The sequence below is a fragment of the Glycine soja genome, chromosome 16 (assembly GCF_004193775.1).
Source record: "Glycine soja cultivar W05 chromosome 16, ASM419377v2, whole genome shotgun sequence".
Classification (NCBI taxonomy): Eukaryota; Viridiplantae; Streptophyta; class Magnoliopsida; order Fabales; family Fabaceae; genus Glycine; species Glycine soja.
The window spans coordinates 35,111,501-35,134,261 of record NC_041017.1 but is presented as its reverse complement, the minus strand read 5'-3'; the positions used below and the strand labels follow the sequence as shown (position 1 = coordinate 35,134,261).

The following is a 22,761-nucleotide window of genomic DNA, read 5'->3' as shown; positions in this document are numbered from 1 at the left end:
ATATATATATATATATATATATATATATATATATATATATATATACTCCCAAACAGCTATTCATTTCTCCTTCTCTAAAGACACCATAATTAATATAGTTGCAAATTTCTCCTTTAAATCAATTTGCAAAGTGCCAAGCAAACTGAAAATGCATTCTGTAACTCCTTACTCAGCATTCCTGATTAATTGCCAAATTAAAAACCAGATTCCATCCAGACCAAGACAGCATGATCAGTCACAACGGAAAAAAAAAAGAAAAAAAGTGCCACTCATTTTTAATACCCGTATTGCAAAGTGAAAAATAAATAGGGCATGCATTCTCCCTTGGTCACCCAACTTTTGTCTTGATGGAAGGCTATTTCTACAGATTCTCCAATTAAGAATCTTCATTTTATGAGGGATATTTTTAACATTAATCTTGAAACCCTTTTTAACAAATGACTTCCTTAATTTTTGCCAATTTTTTCCACTAATGGTGCCATGTTTATATATAGGATCTTGCTAATCTTTTAGAAAATATTTATTGGAAAAATCATAAATGAGCGTAAGAAATGTTATATGCAGTGTAATTTTACACATTTTAATAAAAAAAGATTATTCTTTTTGTTTCTTTCTTAACCAATGCCTTAAGAATATTGATTAAAATTCTTTTAGTCCGTGGGATTTTACTGTTATGATATTGCTGAACGTATTGGTTTACACTAACGAGGTTGTTCATATCATCCTTTTTGGTACGTCATGTAAGATTTTGGTATCTTGATACTGTTAGATGACTGTGAATGGCTTCATGTTGGCTTACTAGAATCATGTTGAAAAATTAATTAATGTAATTTCAGGTAAAAGTTCATCTTTGATTTTACATTAAGCAATTGATCGAGTTGAAGTAATTTTATATAATTTTTCTGTCGGATCAAAATTTATACTAAGTTTTAGCATTAACTTGTTTTAAAAATAAATACATCTAAATATAAATTACACTTTAAAATTAATTTTAATCAAAATTAATTTTATCATTGCTTGCTGCAACACACTAAAATCTATATCCACATGAAAATGGAGGTTTGTGATGGAACATCGCAATTCATTGAAAAGGAAAATTGTATTTATTACATTATTTGGCATGGTTTGAGATACATCATTAACACTTATATGTTTATGATCCATAAAAATGAGTTCAGTTTTATTTTTTTGATAAAAAAAAAAAAAAGATTTTTAATCCTCACATTTAGCAGAATTGATATCATTTTAATCTTTTATGAAGATTAAGACCAATATTTTATAATTTTAAGGAATTAAACAACTTAAGTTTTTATTTAGACAATAATCATATCTTTAGAAATTAAATACATTTAAACCTTCAAAGAATAACAAAGATTTAAACCCCCTCACCATTATCCTAATATAGTTAGTGGCTTAACGTACAGCAGGGATATTCTGGGGATCAACCTGCCACAGCAAACTGTTTAATGTCCCAACTACCTAATTAAGTGAGGAGTTGCCAATAGCCTTAAAGTATTTTATAGGAAAAATTCTTGCATCAAAACAATATGTATAGATAAACCAATCAAAAGTTCAAGCTAATAAAATAATTCCAACACAAAATTCACAAGACTTTATGTTCATTTTAATACATCGTGTCCTTTTGATTAATTGTGCCTATAAGCACTGAGCTCATGCATGAATCACTAGGAAAAATAATAATAGAAAGGTTGATCCCATCAGATAAGCACTGCATAAACCGAGAGGATCACAAATCATATATCTTCAATTTTTTACTTCAAATAATAATGTACAAAATAAATCCAGCAGAAGGGTATATAATGACAGTAATACATCTGACCATGCAATCAAGAGATATATGGGTTCCACAAATCCTTGGCTTCTCATCAATAAATGCAGAATCACAATACAGTCTCCCATATTCTGTACAGCAACATCACCTCCCAAAAAATAGTCTAGAAGCTAAATTTTGTACCAATTTCACTTTTTTTTTGGCATCTATATGATGTTCTAAAAGAAACAGTTGTCATTGCATAAATTCTTTAACTGAAGGAACTGCATACATATGATTAGAAGAAGTCATTCCTTGAGTTAATATTAACATTAATCCTATCATTCTCATATCTTAGGTACCAGAGAGAAATCCAAGCTCCCTACTTAGCATGCACTGATGCTGCATCTTGAAAATTCTACATACAAACATAAGCTCCTCTTTTAGCAACCAGTGAGCATTTGCTTCAGTTGATATAGACAAATCAAATGTCAGGAAGTTTCATCGTATGGCTTAGTTTGGTACTTCAACTTAAAGGTTCTGAACTCCACAATGCCTGAGCCTGAAGCCATGCAGAACGGAATTAAGTGCCCCAGCTCCTCTATTCTTAGATCAAAATTTATTTCATCGATTCTCCTATGCTTTGGCTCCTTATTTTACAATTACTTCCTCAGAAATAGAACAATAAATGGATCATTCTGACAAACATCAAAGACTTGCTCAAAAAGTGGGCCAAGGGAAATGCTCCATGTCATAAACCATTAGCCCGGCTGAGCAAAGAGTTGGGACTTAGATCAAGGCATTGGTTAATTTTCACATTATCCCCCAGCAGCTGCCGGCAAACACGGTCAGCCAAGACTGATTGAACATCATACGGCTCATTATGAGGAGTCCGTGCAAACTGCTTCCCCAGAACATCACTTTCACTTGGAACCAGTTCTGATGTAATGTGAGATGTCTGTTGCATTCCTCGAAAAATGTCAACATTCAAGTCATGATGAGCAGGGCCACTAACGTAGACACCATTTGAAGATTTTGGCAAGTTTCCAAGACCCTCTTGAATGTAAACTAAGTGATTACTAAATGGAATGGCACCGCTACCACCATTAAGAGGCGTGGATGCACCAGAAGCAGTCCGAGGGCTAGATATAGGAGAGGGAGACATTCGCCCATTCATGTGTTGTGGTGATCTTGGCCTCAAAAGTGGGCTTCCAATGGGTGAAACAGGGCAAGATATATTCCTTGGAATATGGATTTCACTGGAGATAAATGAATTAATTTCAGACCACCATTGGTAGTGCCAGCAACCTTGTGTGTGCAGTGTGTGTGTGTGTGTGACAGAGAGAGAGAGAGAGAGAGAAAGAAACCTTGCATGGGGATTAGTTTTCAAAAACCTAGAAGAATGAAGAGAAAGTCGATCTGAATCCAACTTGGACGGATTCCTTCCTTGCCCAATGCCCTGAAAATTTATCACAGATGAATTAAATTTCCACAATAATTATAAGAGGGTAGAGGAGAAACAATAAAACAAAACCAACTTCAAAGATCATTCCATTATGCAGGCAAAATTTTCCAGTATCTTACAACTGATAGATACTGGGGAAAAAAAAAAAAAACTTCAAAGATAAGTTTTATACAGCCGGTCATGATATCAAAATAGAAAATTTATTGATGCAGGACAAAGAAAGGTCAATTATATTTTTAGTGATGTTTAATTTTGAATATTTCAGTATTTTTTTTCTAGGAATTTGTTTTTTGGATTTTATTAAAACTTAATTTAGATAATAAAGGTAATTATGATGGTAAATTACAATATGAATTGGGAAGTCCTAGAAGAGTCAACAAAGTTGTATCATGTCTATATAAAGGCCACTATCTGTAAAATGGTTTAGAAATTATTTTTCATCAATAAATATTAGAAATTTCTTTATAATCCAGTGGATTTCAGAGCTGAGGGGGTTCTAAACCTAGAAAGTTTGATCTGTTCTAAATCCCTCAACATTGAATCTGGTCCAAGCTACTGTCCCTGCCCATTCCATCTGATCGTTCATGCTGCCTAACAAAAATATGTAAAATCAATTTCTATGGCAACATAAATGGACAAGGGATGAGAATAAATATCATGCCTTTGTCCCCCAATATTATGGTCTCCAATAGATTCAATTATTCAAGTTTGTATTTCCAAGAGAATGAATTGTCTAATGTTTATAGTCAATACAAAATACATAGCCAGAAAAATGGTTCAGCAATCAAAAGGAATTTGAATGCATGAATTTCACAAAATTCTCATCACATTTTCATGTAGCAGAGCAGATGGCTTCCTAATTTATTCCGCTTCACAGGCTATCCCACTTCACACTAAAGGAGCTTCCTACTTCACACTAAGAATATTTGACACAAGAATGAGATATGCCATGCATGACACAACAGGCTATCCCACTTCACACTAAAGAAGCTTCCTACTTCACACTAAGAATATTTGACACAAGAATGAGATATTCAATGCATGACAAACAGGCTATCCCACTTCACACTAAGAATATAGAAAGACACAAAAAACTTTTTATAAGATTTATGTTTGAAATAGCTTCCTACCGAAGCTGTCGCTCCTTGTGTGATCCCCGATACTGCTGGTGCTGGGTCTGAAGGAGACTCAGGACCCAGAATAGGTCTTTCTAAAGGTGCAGCACATTTTACAAAAGGGTGGTCCAATAATTCACTGGCTGAAGGGCGATTGTGTGGATTACGTTGTAGGCATTTCCTAACAAAATCCTTTCCTTCACTGGAGAGATGATCTGGGATTGTTGGGAGTTCCTTGCTATTACCAATCTTAAACATGGCAGCAACCTGTTACATTAACATGCATAGACAATAATACATCATGTCAAGGCATAAATTAATACAAGAAATAGAATCAGTACTTTATAAATGAAAAGAACAAACTACATAAAATAATAGGAAACAAGAAAAAACTAACAAGTTCCAAATTCCAATATATTGATATAAATTACGAACCCCTTCATACTGACTCCAAGGAGGTTTAGTTGTAGCCATTTCCAAAACTGTGCATCCAAGGCTCCATATATCAACAGCTAGGTTGCAACCATTAGAGTTTTTTATAACCTGAAAAATCAGAAAGCAAAGCTATAAAGTCACAAAACCAAGATGTAATTGAATCTATAAAGGACCAAAACTAACAGAGAAAATATTACAACCTCAGGAGCCATCCAATAAGGGCTTCCCTTGAATGATAATGGACATGATTGCCCTGTTATCTGCAAAATATGCAAGTTAATATTTGGGGAAACAGGATAGATCATGCAATCTTATGATTATTTAAAACAGATGTGATATCATATGGCAATTATGCATGGAAACAATATCTCATGAACTCGATAAAACCAAAAGAACCGAAGGTAGTTATTTGTCTTTTGGATTCATAGTGATCTTTTTTCAAATTGAAGTCATACATGATAAACTGGAAGGAGTTGGGACACGAAAGATATCCTCCAAAAAGGGAAGAGAAAAAATGAGAAAGGAACATGAATAAACCCCACTGAATTAGAAATAGCAACTCCCTTGAGTCAGTGAATTAGTTATTTTTAAACCTTTATTCATAATTTCACTAAGCAACAGAAACCAATTTTCATATCCTACAATTAGCTTAAATGCAAATTAAAAGGATAACTTTTATCTCCAAGCTTACATGCTTTGCCATGCCAAAGTCTGCCAACTTAACCCGGCCATTAGTATCTACCAGTATATTTGCTCCTTTGATGTCCCTTTACAAGAAATGCAATTAAGTGATAGATATATATCAGGACTCTGAAGTATAAAAATTAATCATTATGAGGAAGCAGTAAAATTCAAAGTTTTAAAAATGAACAAGTGACTCTGTCTACCTGTGGACAGTATTTTTAGCATGTAAATAAGCAAGTCCTGACAAAATTTGTTGAGTATAACTACGAATAGCTAGTTCACCAAATTGTCCATATTCTTGAAGAAGTTTATATATGGAGCCTCCAGCAACATACTCCAGATATATGTAAAGCTTGTCGCCTACCTGTTTAAGGGATGATTTGGCAGTTTCTATGAGTAGACTGAAAAGACAAATACTGTAAACAAGTATCTAATATAATGATGACAAGTAAAAATGTAAACCACTAGCAACTAATAATCTTGTAACTATTTGATCATGCAAACATTAGAAATTGGCAGTCTGCAGATAAATCCCAAAATAAATCCATGATCACTCACAAACAGCTAATGTAAACAGGAGACTGAGAAAGAAACAGGAATTGGAGAGCTTACTGTTTCAGAACCATAATACTGCACAATATTTGGATGTCGTAACCGGCTCAACAAGGTAATTTCCTGCCAGAATCTGGGAGTTAGATTTTCAAAGCTACACCAAATTTGAAACAGAAATAGATACTGACATATTGCACAAAGGTCAAAAAGGAAATCTATTCAGTCCCACAAAAAAATTTCAAAGGTCAAAAAGGAAATCTATTTACCTGCATTAATTGCTTAGCACTCTCTTTAGATTTGGCATCATCTGAAAAAAGAGTTACCTCTTTCATAGCACACATTTCACCACTTTCCCTACACATAACAACATTTTAACCAAACAATTTATAAGATGCATACACTAATGGATTTAAAAGTAGAAAAAAGATTTCTTCATAATATAATCAAGAACTTCTGGTCAAAAGCACATACTTATTAAAGCCAACATAGACATGTCCAAATGTGCCTCTGCCAAGCAGCTTTCCTTTTTTCCAACGTGATCCAGGGCTAATTGGATTATCTGCTCTTCCTGGACTTCTTGGCATAGATGGAGAAGTTGCTGCAGAATTTGAATGAGAGAAAGGCAAAGTATTTGTAACTGCTAAGGGAGGAAGGGGCAAACGATGACTCTGTGGTTTTACATCATCAATCCTTCCTGTCTGTGATTCATTGGGTGTTCCCCCAGCTCTTGGATGAATAGGTGTAACAGCTCCACTCTGAATTCTAGAGCTTGGACCAGGGCTAGTCATTCTGGGACTAGGTACGGGGGAATATTCTGGGCTACCCCTGCTAGGTTGCCAAAATAACTGTCCTGACATGTCCCCTCCCATTGAATTATGCCCAGAATTGTGACCAGAACCAGGACTTGAGCAGTGGCCAGATCCACCAAAATTGACCTCTGGATATGGCTTCCCGGCCCAAAAAGCAGAGTTCAACACCTGTTCGGTACCAAATGCTCTCAATGGACTTCTTGATGGACTTGATCTTGAACTGTCAGGCGCACTGAAGAAGGCACCATGAGGAGGAATCTGCAGATTTGTAACATGGTTGCTTAAGGGCCTACGTTTTGGTGAAGTAGAAGACATATGATTACCCAGAATATTTGCCGGTTTTTTGGCTTCCCTTGAGTTTATTTGGGAAACAGTAGATGATTGATCCTTCTGCATCAAGCTTCATGAAAAGGCCAACATCCAAAAATGAGTAAAGTAAATTATTTGCAAGTAATCATAAATGTCATGAACCAACTATCTCAAAAGCTTAAAATTTATGTGAAGATACATGAATGATTTCACATTATATCTCTAATACACACCCTTGGATAAGAGCCCATTGAACTTAAAGTGTGGATAATGCACTGGTCCACCTACCATGTGCTGAAATTTTACTTTTTAAAGAATGGGAACAGCAAGTATTGAACTGAGAGGCTTTGATACCATGCCATGAACCAACTATCCCAAAAGCTTAAGCTTTTAGGTGAAGGCACATTAATGATTTTATATTAAACAATTACATCTCTATTCTCTAACAATAGATAACCTAGGCATGCATATACAACAAAATATGCAATCCTGAAGCACACTATCATGAATACTTGTAGAGTATACCTGGAGGGACTGCCTGCAGCAGTTCTAGTCCCAGTTTCACAGTCAGTTGCCAGAGGACTACGATTGTGAGAGTCCACTGGTTCATCACTATCAGCAGAGCTCTCACTAGAGACTGAAGCCGTGACCAAATCTCCATCCAACTCAGCAGGGTTCAACCTACCACGCATGCACGCTGGTTTTGGTAGTGGAAGAAACAACGATGATTTGGAGCCCTTTCCATGTCTTCTTCTAGATGATGGTATACTAATTTCGGAATCTGCTCGGCTTATATTTGATGGGTGCAAGCCAGGAAGTGGTAGTGGCTGAGCATGAGGCCTTTCAACAAAGCTTTGACACCTTCCCACCTTGGAAGGAGAAGGAGATCTTGATTCAGGAGGAGACTGAGCCCCTTTCTCTGAAATTGAATCATCGCAATGTCTACGAGATCCTCCAGATCTACCGCTTGGTTTACCTTCGGATGGGATTTTAAATTTTCGGTGAAATGCATCAATAAAACTTTCCTTATTTGCTTTCTTCTTGGTTGATGATGATTTTCCCCACCATGAAGGCATAGTTGTACTTTGTATATTGCAATGAGGCAAACAAGTTGCTTAAATGAATGCCATTAATAGTTCGAAATATCTATCATTTCACATCAGTAGGTGGAGCTATAAGCATTATGGTCCTGCCAAAATCCTCACCAAATGAAGAATCCAATAATTCCAAAAGCAGTACTTCAGAGTCAGAGACAGAAATTAGTGACTGGAAATGGCTGCTAAAACCCTGCAACAGAGAATAACACATATATTCAACCGCTAAACAAGATGTGTGTTTGTCACAACCTTACTGTATCCACATTCTTCTACATGAGCATCTATTCTTAACCAGTAAGCCTATGACAATACCATCCTAAACGGTACATTGCAGAAAGATGCAATAATAGCATAAGCTAACAATTCAACAATTCGCTAGTTTACGCTACAACTAGTTATCTACCTTTTTCATAAGTTTGTCAAACAGTGCATGGTAAGAGAAACATCATACACCCGATCCATCACGACTTTGTATTAACCAAGAATAATAATAAAAATCAACAATTCCATCAGCTAACCTTCACATCAGCTCAAATTCCTTATTTTGCAACTTCCAGAAACAAAGTTTAATATATCCCAATTGTTAAGTTCTAACCTAAAAAAGAAAAATAATGCATATAAAATATTAAAAACATAAAAATTAGTACACGGATAGTCAAAACATTAGAAACCCATCTCCCAATCAAACTAATCTCCATATACGGATTACTTTTAGTGTGCTCCAATACCCCCACTAAAAAAGTAAAAAAAAAAACTTTGAACTGCACACCCTTTAACTAAACCAAAATTTCTCTTAACCCCAAGTGGAACCACCACCCCATTGTTAAAAACAATCACATCAAAACACAGATCCACTCATCCACCAACACATAACACTGAACACAGAAAAACAGCCAAATCAACCAACTCGATCATCATTCACTGAAATTAGAGCAAACCCAAATGCAATAAAGGTGAAAACTTACTTCGAATTGCTCCTAGCCGTGAATCTGAGCTCAACCCACACTGTGATATTAGCTAAAATCAGAGTAAGCAAAAAAGGGGGGGATTTTTTTTTCTGAACCACTCAGAACCCCAAAAAGGAAAAAAAAAACCCAGAAACAAAATGTGAAAAAATGGAGAAGGATTTGCAGTGGTGTGTGGTGAAAAATTGGGAATTGGAAGATAGTGAAAAGATCGCGTACGGAAGGAGGAGAGAGAGAGTGTGTGTTTTTCTCCGTGCTAAGACATCGAAAAAGAGGGTCTCTTGAGCGATGATTCTTAATAGTTAATAATAATTATTTAATTAACAAATTGCACACAAAATAATTAAAAATTATGAACCTAATTATTACATTGTGTTTATTGCATTTTTTGCTGTTGGAAAATTATTACAAAGGCACAACACTACAAATAATGTATTGGAGATTATTTCCGAAGAGATTACTGGGTTACACTTTTTTATCATTATTTTTAATAGGGGTGTTAGTGTGTCTCTAAATTTTGTAAATAATAAAAAATAAAAGTTAAATATAGTTAATAAAAAAAATTAATAATATAAAAGTAATGAAAAATTAATGCAAATTAGAAAAAAAATTAAAATTTAAAAAATAATTTAAAGATAAAATTATTCAATAAAATATGTATACCAAATTAAATATTTATGAACATGAACATAGTTATTTGTAACCTGAGTTACTCAAGAGACAGAGACAATGAATGATGGAATGGAACCTTACCTTGAAGGTTACTAGCACAGGTTTAATGGTAAAATAATAAGTATGGCATTGGTTGAATTATTTTTAGAGATAATTTTAATAATTTATTAGAGATATAATTGATGGAGTAAAATAAGTTTTATATTTAGATATATATATTGGATTAACTAAAGTAATTAGTTTTTTATAATAAAATTACAAAACAATGGATATAAAATATTTATAATAATTAATTTTAAATTTAAATTATTCAACTGTTGGGAATAAAAAAATAAAAAAACAAAAGAAAATAATCTATAAACTTTTTATGGGACCTATAAGCTTTTAATCATACTCTAAACCTCCTTATCTTCGATTCTAAGTATAATAAACAAATATTTAATTCATGAGACCATAAAATAATTAATTTTAATTAGTAATATCATAAATTTAAAATTTATTTTAGAAATAACCATAAAATTAAATAGTTTAAGTGGTAGACTGGTAGTTGTAATTAATGAAAATTACTTAGAGTAATATATTTTATGGTATAATTTTTCAACCAATGAACATAATTTATATTAGTTTAATAAGTGGATCCAGTTTCGTTAGAAATGAGTGATTATTTCATAATCACAATAAAATAAGGATATGAAAAATAATTAGTAATTAATTCATTTAAAAGTGATCATATATTTTTTATACTACTTAAGATTATTTTTGTTTGTCTTTCAAGGTTTGTACATAGAAACCAAAAATGTAATACATTAGCTTATTCTAATAAAATAATTACGGGTTTCTTATTTTACTTTTTTCATTAATTTATATTCTACAATATATGTGTAAATTAATTTAAAATTAAGTAAAAAGTAAAGGGATAATTAGCAAAGAGTAATAGGTGTGGTTTTGAACTTTACAAACAATAAATAAATATAAAAAATTCAAAAATTTGACAATTAAAAAGGAACAAAGAAAGTATATAGAAACAAAAAAAAATATTCTCATTTGTTTCTTGGGACACCCTTTAACCCCAAAAGAATTCATTATTATTTAAAAGATATAGTGAAATAAATAAAGAGGATTTTCCAAAAAAAAATTATTTGATAAAAGGCATCACATGCTTCAAATTTGTCTAAAAAAAATGGCATACTTCAAATTTCAAATATCTCATAAAAAGGTAAAAGTAAAACGTAAATAAGATTTTGGCTTTCCAAAGGCCTTACAAATCCAAAACACAATAATAACAAGATTTAAAATGTAATCTCAAGTAAATAAACATGAGGTCTAGCCTCAATATCATAACTTATCACAGTATTAAACCCACAAGTAAAATATAAAATAAGTTACTAATAAACATGAGGTCTAGCATCATTCTTAGCATGGTGTTGAATCAGATTGTGTTCTGCATAATTGCAGGTTGCAATATTTGAAGGAAGAAGCCTCCCACGCTTCACATCTCTTTTCTACTCCAATATTAACATCATATTACATGTAACTATGAAAACTCATTTTCATACTTTATGAAATCACCAAAGTGATCAATTTATCAATCATTCTTAAAGCACAATCCCCTAATTTCAAAAGAACATCAAAAAGAGCAAAACACCATAGCAGACTAATCATCATTACCCTATCAATTAATTAACTCATTCAAGTGTTCTGAGATATTCACAATCCGTCCAAGGTCAATAAACCTAAAGTCATGTGAACTATCCATGGTTCATTGTCATTCATATAAGAGAAAAGGAGAAATTATTTTCCACTACAAAGGATGTGAGCAACTATGACAATGATTATTGCGGTTTTCCTTCACTCCTTCTCTCTAATTTCTCCCTTCTTATATTCTCAAATGACTAGACCTAGACTACATCCCTAAATTCTTTTTTATAACACATAGGTGGGCTAGTCTCTAGTTAGGCATAATTAGTTAGGAGCGGAACTACGTTCAATCCTACAGGGGTCATGCTCCCCCAAAGTTTTCATTTCTCAAAAAGGAAAAAAAGCATGTAGAGTGTATAAGCATGTATCAAGAAGAAACTATTCATACAATAAAACTTGTGTGGACCCGATTAGTTACTTGTTTTGATAATAAAAATTCTCAAATTATTTTTATTTAACCTGTATAACTTTTATTTTGTGGGTTAATTAACAACTTAGCATAACATGTGCTAGATTACTTTTGGTAAAATTGCATTTTTGATTCCCTCAATTTATCTCCAGTTTCGGACTTGGTTCCTCAATAATTTAATTCACGGATTTGGTCCCCCTATAAAAGATGAAATGCATTACTGTCACGTGTTATGATGACTGTCACGTGTCATGTTCTAATTGGATGTCAACTCCATGAAAGATGAAATGCATTGTTGTTTTCATTGATCAATCATAACATGACACGTGGCAGTCATCATCCAATAAGAACGTGACACGTGACAGTCAACATCACTTGTTAACTGTCAATGTCGCCACAATTGGATGTTGACCGTTAACAAGTGATATTGACTGCCACGTGTCACGTTCTTATTGGATGATGACTGTCACGTGTCATGTTCTGAATGAATGTCAACTCCATGAAAGATAAAATGCATTGTTGTTTTCATTTACCAATTAGAATATGACACGTGACAGTCATCATCCAATAAAAACGTGACACGTGACCGTCAACATTACTTGTTAATTGTCAATGTCCAATTGGAGATCAACATTGTACGATTTTACAAAATAGGGGGACCAAATTCGTTAATTAAATTACTAGGGGACCAAATCCAAAATTGGAGATAAACTGAGGGATCAAATTTACAATTTTGTTATTACTTTTTAAGAGCTAAAAAATCTTTTGTCATTCTCTAAAGTATATAGTAGGCTTTCTTCTAGAATCTATAATAACTTTGTGTGAATCATATTTAATTCTTAGTAAAATTACACTTCATTTATACTACTTAATTTTATTAGGATTATCAAATTTTAAAATTTCATAAGAGAGAATAAAAGAATTTATAAAAAAAAAATTTATTCAATGTACGTAAAGTTATTTGATAAATATCTCTCATTGCATATAAGTTATGTCTAATTTCGTTTTTATTTCTATTACACATATATATTCATTTTAAAACTTAATTTTATGTGATTAGACTTTAATTAAATTTTCCAAGCCACTAATTATCTTAGAACATATAGTTTCACTAATTAAAGTCATTACAAACTCATTAGTAAAAAAAATGTTCATTAAAATTCTAATTTTCTATTTTAGACCAAAGTTAAGCATATTTACCATAATATAATTAATGAGTTGACCAAAACCTCTCCTTTTCACTATTTGACCAAAAAAAATTATCTTTGACTTTTCAAATTTTGAACGACTTCACAATTTTTCAATATCTCTACCTAGCTATTTTGAAGTAATATTTATTTTAATTAATTTCCATTATTTTCTTAATTACTCAATTAATCATTAATTATATTTAATTACTCAAAACACATATTTATTTATTTAAAACAAAGAATCTCAATTGTTTCATAATTTAATCGCACAAGCACACAAACTGTAATTTTTAAGATATTACACCAATGTGTTTGGCCTGATGGATGAGTGCCATAACATGTTGAGAGGTGATCATTGCAAGATTTTATCATTCACTAAGAGGGAAGGAAATGGAGTGGCACACTCTCTTGCCTCGTTGACTTTTTTCGTGTACTGGGTAGAAGAGATTCCTAGCCAAATTGAATCTCTTATATAGTTAATGACGTACTCAATCTTGTGTCTTAGTTTAATTAATAGAATTTTCTCAGTATTTACACCTCAACAATGTGAGTACTTTTATTTCTTAGGGCAATAATGTGTAATTTATTCTATATTTTAACATAAAAGCGGTCCTATAATACTCACATTTTTTTCTGTAAAAAATACTCGCATATTTAAAGGATAGAAAATAATTTATGTTAAAAATGTTAAGTTTCTATATAAAAAAGTATTAAGTTTAATAAACTAAATTGTATATATGTTAGCACAAGAGATGATGATGATTGATGATGATGGTGTTAGCTAGTAGTAATACTCGCATTTTTCGAGAGCACTACAATTTACTCTATCTTTTAATATATATATATTACCTCTTTTCATATAGAAACAATTTACGCTAATAGTGTGTTTTTGTATCATGTGGCAAAATGAAAATCCAAGATTTTTGGGACCAAATCTGGAGAACTAGAATTTGTGGTAGTTTTAAATTAAGCTTCCAATTCCAATTTCCAAGTCAAAAGAGAGGTTTCTTGTAGAAGATATATCATATATTTGTATGAATTTGGCATATTTGGTAAAAACTTAAGGAATGGGATAATGAGAAATCTTGCACTTAGCTGTCTAATTAGCTTTTCTATATTTTTATGGAACCGAATTGAAAGAAGTTAGAAGTACACACACACATATATATATACACACACCAACGTACGTAATAACTCAATCAAGGGCATGCTATATTTGCAGTATCAGGGATATATAGCAACCACCATAGGTGTATTCAAGGTTAATGTTAGTAATGCTGCAAATGGAATTTTCACTATTGATAGAGGTTGCAAGTTTAAGGGTGTTACGCAAGCAATCTTCCATGCTCTAGTACATGATGCTACAATCTTACATGATGTTTGCTTCGAATTCAATTGAGGCGTCAACTGTGCCCAAAATTGGTGCCATTGTGTTCCTTAAATTTGTCACACAATCATGTTAAGTTATTCCATTGAGTTTGGACGCAAAACGGGAAAAAAGAAAAATGTTACTTTCTCTTAGAAAATCAATTATAGAGTTTAATTTTTACATGATTTTTTTTTCATATTTTTACTTCAATACAAAACAAATGTATTTTTTCTTACCAGACAATTCTATTAAAGTTGACCAATAAAATTATTATGAATAATTAATAATTGTGTTAATTGATTTAAATTATAAAAAATAGTTTATAACAATAACATGTTATAGGTGTATAAATAACACATATTGCAATAATGTTGAAGAAGGAAAAAAGGAGACACTTTCCAACAAGATCGAAATTAAAATTAGTGGATGTCATAGGTATAGTAGTAGTTAAACAAGGATGAATGACAAACTCTTCTTAATGTTGGATATATGATAATGATAGGAGGAGTTTGATTGCGAAAAGAAACACAAAATAATATAAAGAATTGAGTATATGGAAATTGAAATAACAATAAAGAATTAAGCAATGAGACAAATTAGGCACAATAAGATGTAATCTTGTTGGTTGCAATTTGCATAGTTGCGAATAAGGCAATGGGAGATGTATCGGACATTCCACGGGTTCTTAAGGCAGCCTCCCACGTGCCATATGGTTCCACATTTCCTTCCGTATAATTGTGGGGTCCAATGCCCTACACATAAGTCATAACCATGCACGTGTCTACTTCCTATGTTCAAATTCAATGCCATGCCATGCCATTAATTACGGACAAAAAAACTCTTTATATATATATATACTGATATACACACACCGGCGTATCCACAATAATTTTCATTTTAAAATTATGACAACTATAGTTTTGCAAGTTAGTTAATTGTCGTATAATCAATTAAACAGATTTTTGAATTTTTCGTTTAATCTTCATAATCTCGATATAATTTTCTGTTTTATTAAAAAAATATAAATATAATTTAGTGTCGATATTTATAATTTTTTTTCTGATGATGAATAATGTTATCATTTAATATTATTTAATCATAAATTAAATGAAATAAAAAAATCATATTAGAATTTAAATTATATGATAGATATTACATTATTATTATTATTATTATTATTATTATTATTATTATTATTATTATTATTATTATTATTATTATTATTATTATTATTATTATTATCAATACATATAATAAATTCTTTCAGCCTCGAAACTAAACTCCACGTGTTATCTGGTGCATATTTATCTTCTTCTTTTTTTTCGTTTGCATTTTAAAACGCTGATCACTGTTTTGTTTTTTTTTTTTCCTTACAAAATACGGGTCATTACTCTCGTTATTATTATAAAAGGTTTTATGAATAAGATAAATGATATGTAACATCACCATATTTATTTATTTTTGTGTAAATTTTATCGATTATAGTAATTAAGGTGATTATAATAAATATATATTATGATTAGATTATTAAGTTGAATTTTTAAATCTTAAATGAATTTTGATATATATAATATGATAATTAATTTTATGGAATTTTTTATCATTAGGATAACTTTTTTGTTTATAACGACGATTTTATAATAATTACCATAAATATGCATTATAATGATAAAAATGATAATATATTGTCATATCATCTTAAAATTATATTAATTATATGTATTGATTAATAAAATAAAAAGATAAAATCCCTCTACTAATTAAAAAATGCGACAAATGTCATGCACACCATTAATGAATTAAACCATTTATTAAATTTTTTCTTGATGAATTTAAAATATTCATTTTTTACAAAAAAATATATTTGTTAAATTTAAGACACATAGGTAATAAACTAATATGGCGAAAACTTCAAAATAATAATCCAACGAAGATTGATTGCAAGTACTAATTTTCTATTTAATGATTATTTAGACAGAAAAAAAAAATAAAACATAAATATGATAACTAAATGATGAAAATAATAAAAAAGAAAAAAATTAAATAATAATTTTTAATAGATATGTGATGAAAGTCATGGTGAAAAAGAAAAAGAAAAATATGTGTATATATAATTACAATCAGAATTCTAAACAATTTTTTTTAAGGTAAATCATCTTTATGAATATGAACCAACCACGAATGCAGCTTCCTAATGTGTGTCCAGAGCTTAAGAATAAGATGTCCATGATTTTATAATTTTAATAATTATTAATAATAAAATATATTAAAAAAAGTGTGATAGAAAATATGTTATTAATATTTTTTTTATTAGCATTGGATTTAGTTATTGGGCTATATTTTTTAATTTGTGGCCCGATTCAGTCTACATCTGGGCTTGTTTTTTTCCATTCATCTTTTTTTTTAAAAAAACTTATACTTTCTATATGCATTTTTTGGATTTTTTTAAAGACTAAAATCTGGAATTATATTTTTGGTTACGATAACAAAATTCAGATAAAATATCTTTTTAATCTTTATATTGAATCTTATTTTTAGTCTCTAAACTTTTATACTTTTATATTATGCAATTTAATTCTAAACTTTATAAAAAAACGTGTTTTTAATACTTTCTAACAACCTGAAGCTAAAAATAATACAGAAATTTGAAAGTAAGCTCATGGATTAAAAATACATTTTTCTTTTATAAAATTTAGAGACTAAGTTACATGATATGAAAGTTGGTTCGACAACAACAAATAAGATTCAACCAAGTATATGAAGTAAAAACATATTTTACCCGCAAAATACATTCTGAAATTTGTTTCTACAATGTTAAAATCACATTCTGAAAACTAAATTTTGAAATATAATTTGCCTTCATTTTAGAGCCTTTAGTTTAAAGGTTTCAGATCTGCAGTTGATAATCTTGACTGCTGGGTCCTTATACTCTGCTTACGATCATAAAATATTTTTGGTGAATTCACTAATGAATCCAAGGTGGCATGCACTTATTACCCTCAATAATTCCCGAATTGTTTTTTACTCTTGTTTTTTTGGATCAAGGTTGACTAGTTATGAACTTTTATTTTGTTAATATTGTATTGGCAAATTAAAATTAGCATTGTTAGTAGATACAACAATTGACAATCCACAGATACAGAATGGACATGTTTATCCACACGTTTACTTCGTTTAATCTCTTAAAATATGTTCAAAACCAACCCCCTAACCTTTGATAAGAAGCTTTTCAGATCATGGCAACACGAGGGACATAAAGATGAAAAAGGGTAACATGTGATGTGAGTGCACTAACTAGAGCTATCATAGAGAAAGTTAACTAAGGAACCAAAGCAGTGTATTAGTAATATTTCACATAATTCCTAAACTGACATTTATTTTACAAGTTGAAATTTTAAATAATTCCTAAACAAACTTTTCTAACATAGCCTTAGAATATATTATATACAATAAACCGATTTTTCTGGTGTAAATTTCTCTGATAGGATTCTTAAAAATTTAGTAGGGTTTTTTTTTTTTTATCATTTTATGAGTGTCAACCCAATAGCAGTGACTATAAGAGTGGAAGGAAGGCCAAATTTTAGGTGGGTCCAAAAGGTTAACGTGTATCCAATGTTTGGAGCTTTGCGAGCTTGTTCACACACTACCAAGTTTGCAGCTGATCCTAATAGTGAAAAGTTCCCTGCTATGGTGCTCACCCAAGCCAAGATTAGCCATGCTCTCTTCTCATCTTCTTTGGAAACAGTAGCAGCTGAGGCTGCAACTCGTGCTCCAAGCAATAGAACTAGAAAACATAAAGAGAATGTTTTGATACATCAGATGAAAATGGCTCTTGATAAGGATGAACATCTTATAATTTTAATGAAATCTCAAATTAATTAAAAAAATTGCAACATATTTAGTACTATAACTAATAATGATTAGTAAAACATGGGGAAAATAAATATATCATATTTCCACACCCTCACACATGATTGTAAAATATTTTATTTCATTAATTTAATAAAAAAAAATTCTTATAAACAATATAAATCATAAACAACACAAATCATTTGAAGATTTACCATTTACTAAGGGTCTGTTTGGATACAAGTCACAAGTGCTTTTGAGATCTCTTCTACTAAAAATATAGAGCTTTTTTCAATAGAGAAATTCTTAAAAGAACTTTTAACCTTGTATCCAACTAGGCTTTAAATACTCTTGTTCTGAAAAATATTAGCATCGTTTTTTTTATCGGATGAAATTCATATATATATGAGTGTCACTGAAGTAATGGAACCCTCTTGAATTTCAAATAATAAGAGAAAGTTTGTTTTAAAAACTATTAGAAAGTATGATGGTCGCGATCCTCCTCCCAAATTTGAGTAAGGTAAAATATTATTATATTGCTTCGTATAATTATGCAACAAACATGTAAAATAGATGGGGAACATATAAGTAAGTTCATGGATGGATTTATTGATGAAAATGTATGTGTGCGCACGTTATATTATTCTCTCACAATATATGAAATTTCTAGCTTGATCACTGAGCAAGTCATACGAGAAAAATAATTTATTTTGGCAGGTTATCATCCACTTACCAGTTGGTACATTTGAAGCCAAATTTGATAGAAGAAGTATAACTATAGCCAGTATAGCTATTCCACTAGCATGATCTATTCGAGAATAAGGCTCCATTAAGTCCCAAAGAGCACCTGGAATTCCAGTTTTCTTGAATCCATCTACTGTGATAAACATTCCACAAAAGAATATCAACAGTGAATAAGAGACCTGTTCCAAGAAGAAGAATCACCATAAGTGATTGTTCAAAGTTCAATTGACACAATAATAACAATAGCTTTTCAAACGGAAGAGACATAAAAGGAGGTTTTGTATATAAGTATTACCTTGTCTATGCTTGGCCCTGCATCTTTGAAATCAAGAACCACCAAAGTTATTGCAGCTGCAATTGCAGCCCATGCCATATTTGCACCAAGAAGCATTGCAATCACCATTATCAACGTGATTGCATAAACACAAGATTTCCACACTATCCTTTTCCATTTTTTTCTCAAATAGTCCACCTTTCCTTGTGAAGAGTGCATAACATGTGCTTCTATAGGTTTATCTACTACTATTGCAACAACTTTTGAAGGATTAGTTTCCTCCTTTGCATCATTTGTCCCCATCTTGGATGCATTTGTTGTGGAATCCTTTGTGCTACTAAGAACCATCTGAACTTCAGTTACACTTGGAGTTGTTTGGTTTCTGATAGGATGTACTTGAGAAGGGTTTTGAAGACCATTAGTAGGTTCTAGACTGTCATTGCATTCATGAGAATTAAAGGATGCACAATGTGACATTGTGGCTGGAGAAAACTGATGGGAAACAAACTCCTCTTCAGCAACTTCTGAAATTGGATCCTCTTCATCCTTATGAATAGTTAACACCTTCCAATACATGGCTATAAGAATTACAACATTCACCACAACTCCTACAAGCATAGCTGGAAGAATACCAGTGAGAAAGCTCCCAAATGATATTTTACCTTGAATAGCTATAACTAGATTCTGGGGGTTCCCAATTGGGGTTGCTGAGGATCCAATATTAGCACTTGAAGCTAGTGCAAGAAGGAAAGGGTAAGGTGGGAGGTTATGTTGCCTTGCTATTTTCAACACAAATTCAGTCAATACAACACAAGATGTGTCATTGGTGAAAAAGGCACTTGATATAGCTGAAATTAAACAAATTCTACAGAGTAAGTCCTTTGGTCCTTGGCTTTTCCAAGAGAGCAATTTCCCCAAGTACTTGAACATGTCTGCTCTTTCAAGAAAAACAGTAACAACCATTGTCCCAAAAAGAAGACCAAGAATTGGGAGATCAATTGCAGCAAAAGCTTGATCTGGATTAAGAACTTTGAATATGACCATAAACATTGCACCTAGTAGGGACCCTGCAGTTCTCCCAATGGGTAGAAAAGGCACACATGGGAAAACTGCTAGAACCCAGAAAACTGCAAAGGCTATTGAGCCAAAGACAACTGTTGGAGTAAGAGCCAATGCCATTGTTGTGGTTAAACAAGCAACAATTTCCAAACAAATGTTAATTCAAGCCTCCACTTCTAGGCGAACACAATAGAATTTTGTTTGGTACAATTTCCTGAACATGGAAAGCCAATTGATTAGTAACTTTGTAAGAGTGCATGAAAAACCAATCTATTATATTCCTCTTCTTATTCAATCTACTACTTTGAGACATGAATTAAGTGAATCATTATTATTGAATATTAATGATCAAGCGGGAACGTGGATCGGAGTATGAATATATTGTTTATGGTATTTGACAGAGGTCTGCTACATCACATGAATACAGGTATCGTATACTGTGGGTTAATTAAATTTTTGCAAACAGATAAATAAATTAAATATGGACAAGACATTTGAATTTGATGTACTATAAAACATGCCAGCAGTGTATTAAACATAAAATCACATGACTTTCCAAGCATAGCATAAAAATTAAAGGAAGCAATTATCTTGAAAAACAACTTAATTAGGATAATAAATTAACAAGCTCATAAATTAATATAAATAATCTATAATATAAAAAAAATGGTTATAGCCAACCAACAAACAAGGAATACCAATAATTGAGGAATCACAACATAATAGTAATAATCACTTTTTCAACACACAGTCAACATCGCGGGCCACTGTGTTGATATCTTATTGGAGGAAAATGACCTTTTTGTTTTGTCAACAAAACAATGCTAATTGGTATCAAATTTGTATGGTCCAACAGCATTAAAGATATACCTGAGCTGGCTGAGCAGCGTATCAGCTTTTTGGTAAAAGAAAAAAAAAAACTGGTACATATAAGCCGTACACAAGCTCCATATACCAGTTTCTTTTCTTTTTCATTTTTTAAAAGGCTATTTATCCATATTCAATATCTCAAATGGGTACCTAGCATGTGTATATGCATCATTTAATGGAGTACTGACACAGTAAATATATATAGAATAAAGTACATGCCGTGCATTCCAGCAAAATGGGACTACAATAAGGATTTTATTGAACTCTCAAAATGCATGCATGAAATCTATTAAGTACACAAAGATAATATTAGTGGACGGTTTCAACCACTTCTTTCAGAAAAACCAAGTTTCTATGTTATTTTTATAGCGTGTTTGGGATGTGATTTTCCACGTTTTAGATATGATTTTCAGAAACTAATACTTATAGCTTTCACATCCCAAACGTTATTTCTTAAACGAGTTTCCATAAACACGCTATTAGTAAATCAAAACCACCCATGAAAGCCAGAATTATATTGGAAAACAAAATTGATCCAATTAGAAGCAAAGATATTATATAATATACATATAACAATTAATTCAAAAGAGCTGGAATAGAAAAACAACACAGACACTTATCATGCACACACTTTACTCGCTATTCTTACCTTAATAACTTGAAGGCTCCATGAAAAGCTATATGAACTTTTGTAAGAGTTTTTTTCTGAATTGGATTGAGTATAAAAATGTGAGTTTGCTAGCAAAATGGTGGAAGAGGGAATTGCAACAGAGCTGAAAACTTGTCAAGACACTAATACTTGGTGTGAGAATGAGAAATTAAGGTGACCCTCTATTTATATTTGTGCACACTAATTAAGTACACTTCTTCCATGCTAGCAACCTGGTGAGAAAGGATAAGTCATAAGCGGCAACTGTGTAATACCACTTGGCGAAAAGTGACCCTCTCTTTGCACTTTTCATGTACACTCTTTGAGTATAAAAGTCATAAGAGGCAACTTAACTTGGTACTACTTGGTGAAAGTGGACCCTCTATTTATACGGACACTCTGGATTATAAAAGTCATATGCGGCAACTTTAGTAATAGCTTCCAATCATTATTATTTGAGATATTTTTCAACACATTTTTCTTAATATATTTTTTATTAATAAAATTATAAAATTATGAGTGATATTAATTTTTTAAATAAGAAGTGAAATTTATAAATTTTAATTAATAATAAAGAATATATTTATAAGATTATATATATGTTTGTAAGAAGCTGTTGAAACATGTATTCATATCAAATTAAAGGCATGAGGATTTTGGATAGAGACAAATGTAGGACATACCTATAATTAAAATGTGTTGGATAATCAATCTTCACACGAAAGATTATAAAAACACAATAAAAATTATACCACAAGAAAAATAATAACAAACAT

The 22,761-nt window shown here is 31.4% G+C and overlaps 2 protein-coding genes across 2 annotated transcripts; both read right to left on the bottom strand.

The window, feature by feature from the left end:
- Nucleotides 1–1,744: 1,744 nt before the first annotated feature.
- On the bottom strand, nucleotides 1,745–9,476 carry LOC114390170 (mitogen-activated protein kinase kinase kinase YODA-like). The gene is made up of 12 exons (XM_028350870.1): nucleotides 9,203–9,476; nucleotides 7,666–8,427; nucleotides 6,494–7,231; nucleotides 6,289–6,376; nucleotides 6,083–6,145; nucleotides 5,674–5,834; nucleotides 5,478–5,553; nucleotides 4,987–5,046; nucleotides 4,787–4,894; nucleotides 4,367–4,618; nucleotides 3,139–3,230; nucleotides 1,745–3,030 (listed from the first exon to the last, which is right to left on the bottom strand). Exons 2-12 carry the CDS (start codon nucleotides 8,214–8,216, stop codon nucleotides 2,523–2,525), a joined length of 2,697 nt encoding a protein of 898 aa, XP_028206671.1. The 5' UTR covers nucleotides 8,217–8,427; nucleotides 9,203–9,476; the 3' UTR covers nucleotides 1,745–2,522.
- An 8,201-nt stretch (nucleotides 9,477–17,677) lies between these two features.
- On the bottom strand, nucleotides 17,678–22,147 carry LOC114390197 (silicon efflux transporter LSI2-like). Its single transcript, XM_028350896.1, has 4 exons — nucleotides 21,986–22,147; nucleotides 19,429–20,680; nucleotides 19,123–19,312; nucleotides 17,678–18,324 (listed from the first exon to the last, which is right to left on the bottom strand). Exons 2-4 carry the CDS (start codon nucleotides 20,584–20,586, stop codon nucleotides 18,062–18,064), a joined length of 1,611 nt encoding a protein of 536 aa, XP_028206697.1. The 5' UTR covers nucleotides 20,587–20,680; nucleotides 21,986–22,147; the 3' UTR covers nucleotides 17,678–18,061.
- Between the last annotated feature and the right edge of the window lie 614 nt (nucleotides 22,148–22,761).